The sequence below is a fragment of the Cebus imitator genome, unplaced genomic scaffold (genome assembly GCF_001604975.1).
Source record: "Cebus imitator isolate Cc_AM_T3 unplaced genomic scaffold, Cebus_imitator-1.0 Scaffold268, whole genome shotgun sequence".
NCBI classification, from domain to species: domain Eukaryota; kingdom Metazoa; phylum Chordata; class Mammalia; order Primates; family Cebidae; genus Cebus; species Cebus imitator.
In genome coordinates this window covers 1,639,789-1,651,304 of record NW_016107583.1, presented here as the reverse complement: position 1 = coordinate 1,651,304, position 11,516 = coordinate 1,639,789, and the positions used below count along the sequence as shown (strand labels likewise).

Below are 11,516 nucleotides of genomic sequence, written 5' to 3'. Positions count from 1 at the left end.
TAGAGACGGGGTTTCACCATGTTGACCAGGATGGTCTCGATCTCTTGACCTCATGATCCACCCGCCTCGGCCTCCCAAAGTGCTGGGATTACAGGCTTGAGCCACCGCGCCCGGCCACTAGTTTTTAAAATTCTATAATAATGCTAGGGACTATTTGATTTTCATATAGAAAGTTTTCATTTTCTTTTGTTTTAACTTTGGATAGCCTTAGTATAATATAATTGGCCCTTGAACAAAGCAGGGGTTATGGCCCCCACAAAAATCTGAGTATAGCATTTGACTGCCTTAAAACTTAACTACTTATAACTACTGTTATAAGCCTTACCAATAACAGAAATAGTCTATTAACACATATTTTGTATATTTATTATATACTATATTCTTATAATTAAGAGGATATAAAGGGTATTGAGAAGATCATAAGGAAAATATATTTACTATTAAGTGGAAGTGGATCGCCATGAAAGCTTTCATTGTCATCATCTTCATGTTTAAACTGAAGAAGAAGAGGGATTGGTCTTGTGTCTTGTGGGTGGCAGAGGAAGAAAAAATCTGCATATAAGTGTACTTTTTTAGGCTTAAATCCATGTTGTTCAAGATTCAACTGTATAACAACTTCAGTGTAAATACTTATTGCTTATTTTTAGATACTTGATTCCTAATTTCTTAGTGAAATCCTATGACACCCATGACCCTGATTAAATAAATTTTTTACTTTTTTCCTGCTTAAAAAAAAAAAATCAAGTCCAAATTCCTCTGCTAGACTCCCCTGCTAAACATAGAAAAGAAAGAATGCATTAGAAAGAAAGAATGCACTGGAAAACAAGAAATTAATAGAGACTGAAAGAAGTCACTTCAGATCTTACCTGTAATTCTCAAGTCTGTTTTGTCTTTAGTTTTCATGAACATTGTTATAGAAGATAGACTACAAAACCACTGAGTGTTGTAAAATAACCAGTCCTTAGGAGAAGGCAAAATGAGATAAGAAATTTGTTGGTGGAAGAAAATACATTATTTGCCTATATTGTATCCATTCACTTCTTTCCAATCTTTTGAATAGGTTGCAGATTATATTCCTCAACTGGCCAAATTCAGTCCTGATTTGTGGGGTGTGTCTGTTTGTACAGTAGATGGACAGAGGTAAGTTTATTTCAAATTCATGAACACCAACTCTAAATCTTAAATTTTGTATATTGGTTAGAATGACATGGAGAAGATCATCTTTTATGATGGAAATTAGTCCTAACAGGACATAATTTCAAAAGGTAAATAAATTTAGATTTTAATGTAATTTTTAAAAACTCAACTGAAAGTTACATTATATTAAGTTTTATGAGACATCTATTTTATTCACTGTTGTAGTCTTGTTTTTTGAGTATTATTCAAATACCTGCAGTTACCAATTTGTTTAGGAAAAGCAGACTTGTCAAAACATGACACTATTCTCTAATGAACTGACTACTAATAAAATTAAGTCCCATTTCTCAGCTTAACATTGGTAACCCATCTGTCGTCTTTTTTCCTCGTGTTCCTGTTATAATTAGCATGGGAATTAAGATACTGCAACATAACATATCCCATTATTCATCAGTTCATTTGCAAAGTGAAAAGTCAGTTGCAAAACATGTAGGATTTCATGAAGTCCGTGAAAGCAGTATTTGAGAATTGCTCACATTGCAGGCACAGCTGCTGACAGATAAGGAACTTGCAGAATTATAAAAAGGATAGTGATGTGAGGGCACTTTAAAGAGAATGATTTGATTTAAAAATCAAAGAATTAAGAGAGGCCCTTGGAAAATGGTAAAGTTCTAGAATATTTTTTCAAGAATGATTCTTTTCATTGTGCTGGGAATTAGGCATAAAGATTATCATCTTGTAACTGGTTTTATCAGAAAATTATGCTTTTTTCACTCATTTCAAGACTTAGCTCAGAGATGTATTCTTTTGGTTTTTGTTTTTTTTGTTAAAGTATTTCTTTTTTATTAAAATATAACTTACATAAGATGTACAACTGTAGGCCGGGCGCGGTGGCTCATGCCTGTAATCCCAGCACTTTGGGAGGCCGAGGTGGGCGGATCACAAGGTCAGGAGATTGAGACCATCTTGGCCAACATGGTGAAACCCCGTCTCTACTAAAAACACAAAAATTAGCTGGACGTGGTGGTGCGTGCCTGTAATCCCAGCTACTCGGGAGGCTGAGGCAGGAGAATTGCCTGAACCCAGGAGGCGGAGGTTGCAGTGAGCCGAGATTGTGCCACTGCACTCCAGTCTGGCGCCTGGTGACGGAGCGAGACTCTGTCTCAAAAAATAAAAATAAAAAAAAAAAAGATGTACAACTGTAAGCGAATACAGCTTGAAAAGTTTATATGAGAGTTGTAATTTTACCTAAATTTTGTTAAAACTACTAAAAGTAATTTAACTTGGTAGGTTTAGATTTTACTTTTCAAGATAATGTTGTAATTAAAAACTTTGTTTTTTTCTTTTATGAAAATTTGATCTTTTATGTTACCCAGGCTGGTTTTGAACTCCTGGCCTCAAGCAGTCTTCCTGTCTTGGCCTTCCAAAGTGCTGGGATCATAGGCATGAGCCACTGCCCCCAGCCAAAAATTTGTGACTCTTAAGGACCTTCATTTTAGGTGATTTTAATTTTTTAATTTTTTTTTGTTTGAGACAGAGTCTCGCTCTGTTGCCCAGGCTAGAGTGCAGTGTCGTGATCTCGGCTCACTGCAACCTCTGCTTCCTGGGTTAAAGCTATTCTCCTGCCTCAGCCTCCCCAGTAGCTGGGACTGCAGGTGTGTGCCACCACACCCAGCTAATTTTTGTATTCTTAGTAGAGACGGGGTATCACCATGTTGGCCAGGATGGTGTTGATCTCTTGACCTTGTGATTTGCCTGCCTCAGCCTCCTAAAGTGCTGGGATTACAGGCATGAGCCACTGTGCTTGGTGATTTTAATTTTTTTACTAAAAAAATCTCAAATACTTACAATAAAAAATATAAAGGTTAGCCCATTCATTTTGAAGATAAGGAATCTGAGGCCCATAGTTGACATGATACTGGCAAAGGTGAAATGAATACCTAGATCTCTTCTAGTTCATTTTTTTCTTTCATTATTGTATGCTTTTTTTTTCTCATTTGGGCCTGTAAAATGTACTGAACAGTCACCATATGTTGAATTAAATGTTGTGTGCTATGAAGGGACACAATGAAATGAAAAGACATGGTGACTTTATCCCATGAAGCAAATCCCAGTAGGGAATGGTATTCCTGTTTTTGCATTTTAGGAAATGGTTTATCAAGTAATGGAAGTCTTTGAATTTGAAGGAAATTATTATCATGTAATACTTGGGTATGATTTTTCTCTCCTTAAATATTCTCTATGTCTTAATTTCTTATCTAGAGAATTCAGAAAGTTGACTTCAGAACTAAAACATATGTATTATCCAAAGGTAATAAGACAAGCTTTTAATCATTTTTTAGAATGATTGTCAAGTTTGAAGTTTTTTTTTGAAGTTATAATCATATAGTATAACTATAGAGTGTAAGGCTATAGTTATACATTATGAATAAAGCTGATAGGAAAAATATGCTTTTGGCATTTATACATATGTATTTATATTCTGTAATACACTCAGAAGTGAGGTGGGTAAGCATTCTTGTTTGACCTTTGATGTCTCTGTCACCCTCTGCTTGGGGTGGTTAATAGTGCCCAGTTTCACTATGAATGACTTTCAGTATGAATGAATGCCTGTGATGTGTTAGGACATTGTTCAGGGAACTTGGGATATTCCAGTAAGTATATCAAAGATCTTTGCCTTTGTGAAGCTTACATTATAATTTGGTTGGCTAGAATGTTTTCATTCCCAAATCTTTTCTCTACTTCATGTACTTCTCAGTTTGGTGGTAATATAAAGCTTTCTTTTTGTTCTTTTATTTATCTCCATGGTAATGATGATTGCGTACTGGAACTTAGTGCCAGCTCTGTCAGGTTTATAAAACTGGATGTTTTTTCTTTTAATGGGGCCAGGATTGTGAGTGGATGTGGTTCATAAGAAGAAGCATTTATAGACAGGGTCTGACAGAATAGTATTGAATCTAAACTGAGCTCTGTTTAACTCCTTAACCATGGTTTAGTCATAGCTTACAACTATGAGTAAAAAAGGTGAATAATTTCTGAAAGGGCTAGTTTATTTTATGTGATTGAATACAGGTGGGAGTAAGGAGGAGCATGCTCTTACGTTCTTGCCCGCAGAGGAAACTTTCCACATTGCATCTTTATTATCTACTTTAAAACCATAGTTCTGTTACGTGAATACTTTCATGCTTTTGCTTTTTTTCTTCTTCACAGTATTCCTCTTAAACATATGGTCAGTTCTGTATCCATGGAGTCTGCACCTGTGGATTCAAGCAATCACAGATCGAAAATATTTGAGCAAAAAAAGATAGATTAGTTGTGTCTATAGTGAACATGTACAGACATTTTTTCTTGTCATTATTCCCTATATAACACAGTACAACAACTATTTATATGGCATTTACATTGCATTTGGTACTACATGTAATCTGGAGATGATTTAAAACACATGGGAAGATGTGTGTAGGTTATATGCAAATGCTGTACCATTTTATGTAAGGGACTTGAGTGTCTGTGGAGTTTGGTATCACAGGACCTCCTGGAGTCAACCTCTCACGGATATCAAAGAATGACTGTACTTATATTTATTCTTTAATTTGGACATAAACTTGTGGTTGAATTATGGGAAATTTTTGTAAATTGGAATTAACATGTGAAAAGAATAATTCCAACTATGCAATTACACTTTTTTCCCAGTTGATGTTATTTTTTAAAATCTCCTTTTAAATAGGCATTCCACTGGAGATACCAAAGTTCCCTTCTGTCTGCAGTCCTGTGTAAAACCTTTGAAATATGCCATTGCTGTTAATGATCTTGGAACTGAGTATGTGCATCGATATGTTGGAAAAGAGCCTAGTGGACTAAGATTCAACAAACTATTTTTGAATGAAGACGGTAAGAATTACATAAACATTGGTTGAAAAAATGTCTCATTTTCCTATGTAAATCTAAATCATTTTAAGCATTTTTTGATTAAAATTAAAAGTGTTTATTTGTCATGTGATTTCTATGCAATCCATAGAGAGAATTTCATCACCTACTTTTAAAAATGGTTATTTTATGCATCTCATACCACTGGGAAGTGAGCTAGGGAGAATGTGAACTTTCCTGGAATTACTGGTATGTGCCACCACATCTGGCTAATTTTATATTTTTAGTAGAGATGGGGTTTTTCCATGTTGGTCTGGCTGGTCTCGAACTTCCAACCTCAGGTGATCCACCCATCTTGGACTCCCATAGTGCTGGGATTATAGGTGTGAACCACCGTGCTTGGCCCCTGAGGATTTTTATTTTTTAGTGTTTTTACTTTTTCTCATTATAACATTAAAAAATTTGAAAGAAACGCATTGTGTTTAATGCTTGGATAATAAGTCATTACAGGAACTCAAAAGAAAAGGGAAGGACAAAAGTAGTTAGAACTGATAGAGATTTTAAGTCTAAACAATTATTTAGTTGAATGCAAACTAGGCTAAACTATTCCTATGGTTTAGTTTCTGTTTTTTGATCTTTTAAGCATCTGCTGTGTTTCTGATTGATGAGTTAAGATACAGAATTGAAGAGTGAAAGTGAAGGTTGTAGTAAGGGCTGTGAGAGATACACTTTTTTTTTTTTTTTTTGAGACGGAGTTTCACTCTTGTTACCCAGGCTGGAGTGCAATGGCGCGATCTCGGCTCACTGCAACCTCCGCCTCCTGGGTTCAAGCAATTCTCCTGCCTCAACCTCCTGAGTAGCTGGGATTACAGGCACGCACCACCATGCCCAGCTAATTTTTTGTATTTTTAGTAGAGACGGGGTTTCACCATGTTGACCAGGATGGTTTCGATCTCTTGACCTCGTGATCCACCCGCCTCGGCCTCCCAAAGTGCTGGGATTACAGGCTTGAGCCACCGTGCCCGGCCGAGAGATACACTTTTATACCTTTTTTTCTTTCTGCTGTATAAAAAAATGAAATGTGCCTTATACTCATTATTGTCTTATTAGTTTGTAAGATAAAGTCATAAGACTGGTATTTTCTTATGCTTCTCATTCTATTTATTTTGAAAGCAACATATTTTCTTTCCTATTTTACGATAACCTTTTTATTCTGATGCTACATTTGATTTTATAGATATTACCATAAATGAACAACTTGGATAAGGACATCATGTGTAGAAGCACTCTATTTACTAAGCTCATTGACATCTAGATTTAATATTGAAAGAATTAATACTGTTATTCTAAAAATAATCAAATATTTTAAAAGAAAAATTTAATACTTTTCCATGAAAAGCAAAGGAGAATAGATGTGTCTAGTAAATTGATTGATTTTGAGGGAGATATTTAAGGAAAAGAAAACAAATATAGTAATTTATAGAAGATTTCAGAAACAAAAAAAATGAAATGGACTTGGAGCAAATGAACTTAACAGTGTAAGTAATGAATTTTTGCCATGTACATTGATGGTTTTAGAAATCATGAATTATTGATACTGTATTCTACATAAGAAAAAATAAGAAATCAGGAGTTTAGAATTGCTTAAATAAGAATGAAATATAAAGTTTAACAAGAGGTTTTGCCTTCATATTTATAGACATTTTTCTAAGCCTGAGCCAACACCACAAGTCTTGAAAGTAATGGTAAATAAAGGCTTTACTATATTACACCTTCCTGAGTTCTGATTAGATTCTGTGCCCTTGAGCCCAGTTTAGTTTAGCCCCAGCAAAAACAGTTTGAGGATCTCCTTCATATTTAAAATTATAAGGGTAGATTTTTGGTGAAACCATATACTTTTATGATGTGTATGTTATATATGTACATCTAGAATTATAAAATTTAAAAAATATATTAATGTTATGCTAGCTTTATAAGATTGTGATGATTTATTAAGACTAATATGGAAATAGTGACTAGATAGAGAAATTGTAGTAGTTTTTAATAACAGCAGTTTAAAAATGTTTGCAGCTTAGAAAATGTTGGTCTTGTGGTAGGAGGTGGCTGATATTTTTTATCATATAAAGTGAGCAAACAAGTTACTTTATGGAGATGTCAGTTTTGCAGACTATGATCTCCCAGGGAAGTCTTCTTTTTCTACCTTATAGTGATCAGTTTAACCAACAAATTATTTATATAGCTTTCCTTGTCTGTACTGTTAACAGCTCTGGAGGGTACATGGGCCTTGGTTCTTGGAATAACTTTTCTGACTGCAGGTTACAGAAGACACTTTAGCAAAAGTTTGACTTGGCCTTACCTGTGAACAAAACCCTTGTAAGGTTCATATGCTAAGCAGCTTGAAAGCTTCTTTTGATATAATATGAAAGAAGTCTGTGTATTTTATTGCCTTGGGGGGAAATAAATACTTGTTAAAATTGATCAGTTTTTTGCATTATAGTTTAAAATATGTCCATAAATTTCAGATGTCACCCATGTCCATTTTGTCAGTACGTGCTCTGATTTGTCATTACTTCAAATGTTAGCCTTTATTAGTATTTCGTATGTTATTTCTGCCATTCACAAATTTTTTTTTTTTTTTTTTTTTTTTTTTTTTGAGACGGAGTTTCACTCATGTTACCCAGGCTGGAGTGCAATGGCGCGATCTCGGCTCATCGCAACCTCTGCCTCCTGGGTTCAGGCAATTCTCCTGTCTCAGCCTCCTGAGTAGCTGGGATTACAGGCACACACCACCACGCCCAGCTAATTTTTTTGTATTTTTAGTAGAGACGGGGTTTCACCATGTTGACCAGGATGGTCTCGATCTCTTGACCTCGTGATCCACCCGCCTCGGCCTCCCAAAGTGCTGGGATTACAGGCACGCGCCACCATGCCCAGCTAATTTTTTGTAGTTTTAGTAGAGACGGGGTTTCACCATGTTGACCAGGATGGTCTCGATCTCTTGACCTCGTGATCCACCCGCCTCGGCCTCCCAAAGTGCTGGGATTACAGGGTTGAGCCACCGCGCCCGGCCATTCACAAATATTTTTAAATTAAAAATCTTAAACCCATCAACTCTGTCCTATGACAGCAGGAAAGAAGAAAATTTCACAGTCATAGGTCTTGGATCAAGGTTTTATACTGCAGTTAGACTGGTGTTGTGTTACATTCTCTCTGGCGGATTTCCAGATGTTCAGATGTCTGGATTTTGAGCCAGAGTGAGCAATTACGTACTTCTGAAAATTGGGCTGTCATGCCGTGAAATAATTTAGTGTTCTTTAAGACATCTGGAGTATAGTTTATGTAGCATTTGCAGAGTATGTGTCATTTGGAAAATATTTAATACTCACATTTTTATGATACCATTTGGAATACATACATTAGCAGCCTTCTAGGACTGTAGATTCTAAGCCTGATAATGTCAAAACTCTGAAATGGCAGTTAATGAACATCCATACAAATACAGGTATAAAATAATTTAGCACAATCTGATTTCTGAATTCTGCTTTCTCTCTGCATGGGCTTTTCTTTCAGGTGGATAAGATTTGGAAAATTTTTAGGTTGTGGCCCCCTCTTGCCGCATGGTATTCTTCTGAGACAGCAAGTGTTCTCATTTTGTGTGGTCTCAGAGAAAGCAAACTTCTCTTAGTATAATTTGGAATATGCAAATCTTCATTGTAATAATCAGATATAAAACAAATATTTTAACTTTTGGAACTAGGCATTATGAATATCCCAAAATGTATAATTTTTTATTTATTTATTTTTAATTGACAGATAAAAATTGTGTACAACATATGGTGTACAACATAGTGATTTGAAATATATATTCATTGTGGAATGGCTAAATCAAAGTAATATACATTACTTCATATTTACTTATAATGAGAAAACTTAAAGTATGCTTTCTTAACAATTTTCAAGTACATATAATACTTGTTATTAACTATATCATGTTATAAAATAGATCTCTTGAACTTAGTCCTCCTATAACTGAAATTATGTATCCTTTGACCAACATCTGGCAATCCCTTCTTCCCCCTCCGCGACTTCTGGTAACCACCGGTAGATAAATTAAAACGTTGAAGTTTGCTTGTAAATAGATGTTTTCACTCTCCCCAAGAGTTTTGTTTTTAGCGTTTGTGTCATGCAGTGAATGAGAATATAATCAGTTGAGTTTTGAAATTCTTATTTATTGTAAGAATTAAGGAGTTTGGATGAATGTAAAGTTTTAAGTAACTTTAAAATTATGTAAGGATACACCTTTACTGTCAGGAAATATAGAAAGCCTAAAAATATCTCCTATAAAACATTAGCCAGGTGTGGTATGTGCCTGTGGTCCCAGCTTCTTGGGAGTCTGAGGCCAGAGGATCACTTGAGCTTGAGAGGTCAAGGCTGCAGTGAGCCATGATTTTGCCACAGCACTTCAGCATGGGTGACAGTGTGAAACTCTGTCTCTTTAAAAAAAAAAATCTCTTATAATTTTATTCTATGTAAAACAATTGTTTGTGTTTTGAAATCCTTCTGTGTAAGTGCTTGTATATAAAGATAAAAATAAAGCACTTAGAAAAAAGCAAAATCGAGTTTACGTTAGCTGTGCTTTTTTCCAAGGTTATTTTAATGTAGTAATATTAGTCAAGTGTTAAGTATTTGAAATAATGGTATTGCTTTTATATTTTGCAGATAAACCACATAATCCTATGGTAAATGCAGGAGCAATTGTTGTGACTTCATTAATAAAGGTAAAATGTTGATGTTTCATTTTAACCTAGTAAACTTTTTTTTTTTTAATAGCTAAGGCATAAAGATGAATCTGGGATTATTTATGTAGAATTATGAAAAATTTTCTCTTTGTGTTAAAAAATTTGTCTTATGGTATAGAGTTAGAATCTTTATTTCAAAATAAATGATGTAGTCATTGCAAGGCCAAAATTAAAAACAGATGACTCACTGTAAATTCCAACAGTTATTTACTCTTGACTTGAAGATCTGGAAAATATTTAAAGTCTGCTGAAGAAAGGCAGAGAGGTTTTTCTTTTTAAAGTTTTGATATTTTCCTTTCTTTTCCTTTTGGATCTTCTAGAATGAACAGTTATAAATAGAATTAAAGGCATTTTACTGTATATTTGTTATTAGTATATGTAGGAACAAATGATCTAGAACTTGTTTAAGACAAAGTACATTTACCCTCCAATATTCTCACATCTTTGATGCTCTGATGAGTTGAAATCACAATTTTTGTTTGAACTTGTTTCATTTGTTTTACTTAAATCATGCCATAATTAAAATAATTAAATAAGGCTCATTCCAATTATTAAGTTATATTTTCTTATGCTTTGAAGTTTGCATTATAAGGAGTTTTTTTGTTTTTTTTTTTTAATTGTTTGGTTTGCCTTAATAATTGGAAGATCTAGTGTTTTGACATAAGTATTTGAAAGTGGTTCTCTTGTAATAGATTTTTAAATCTATCACACAATTTTAGATTTTTCAGATTTTTAATTTCTAATTATAAATTTTATTTATTTAAATAAATTTTGTGTTTGGAAACATTTGAATACTTCTTTGATAAATCTGTGCCTGTTTATTACAAGTTAGAGTAAAGCATAACTACATGGCTTTGTAAATACATTACTGTGGATGAGGTACCCTGGTTACATGAAGGATTTTTGAGTATAAATGATACCCATGCCCCAGTTCACAAAACTTCATCTAATTTGTATATTAGAAATCATTTCTTAACTTTCAAGGGTTTTATATCTATGAGAAAAAGATTTTTTAATTATTATTATTTTTGAGACAGAATCTCGTTCTGTCGCCCAGGCTGGAGTGCAGTGGTACAGCCTCGACTCTCTGCAACCTGTACTACCCAGGTTCAAGCAATTCTCTGTCACAGCCTCTCGGTAGCTGGGATTACAGGCGCCTGCCACCACACCCAGATAATTTTTTGTATTTTTAGTAGAGATGGGGTTTCACCATCTTGGCCAGGCCGGTCTTGAACTCCTGAGCTTGTGATCTACCCGCCTCAGCCTCCCAAAGTGCTGGGATTACAGATGTGAGCCACCATGCCCAGGCGAAAAAGCTTTTTAATAGAAGGCTAGTTTCTTAAGAGTCTATATGTTTACTTTGGCCCATTTAATTCTTATAACTCTAATGAAGTAGATGTTATAGCCAAGTGTTTTTAAAATGTAACTAATTGTAATAGGCTATGGAGAAAATTGTCAGTTTGAGGTAAAAGAAACTTGAAAAATGTGATTATTTGCAAGGCACAGTCCTGCCTTTAGATAGCTTACTTTGTAGTACGACAAATGCACAAGTAAATGGGACCTTATAATAAAATTCAGTAAGTACTGTGATGAGACAAAAGCTTCATTAATAATTATTCAGAGGCCGGGCGCGGTGGCTCAAGCCTGTAATCCCAGCACTGTGGGAGGCCGAGGCGGGTGGATCACGAGGTCAAGAGATCGAGACCATCCTGG

General features: G+C 34.8%; 1 protein-coding gene across 1 annotated transcript in view; it reads left to right on the top strand.

The window, feature by feature from the left end:
- GLS (glutaminase) overlaps positions 1 to 11,516 on the top strand; it is an 84,081-nt gene that overhangs the window by 23,072 nt on the left and 49,493 nt on the right. The window contains exons 5-7 of the mRNA XM_037728535.1: positions 1,061 to 1,140; positions 4,865 to 5,028; positions 9,724 to 9,782. Of these exons, the coding sequence (XP_037584463.1) occupies positions 1,061 to 1,140; positions 4,865 to 5,028; positions 9,724 to 9,782 (303 nt within the window). The remainder of the gene's footprint in view (positions 1 to 1,060; positions 1,141 to 4,864; positions 5,029 to 9,723; positions 9,783 to 11,516) is intronic.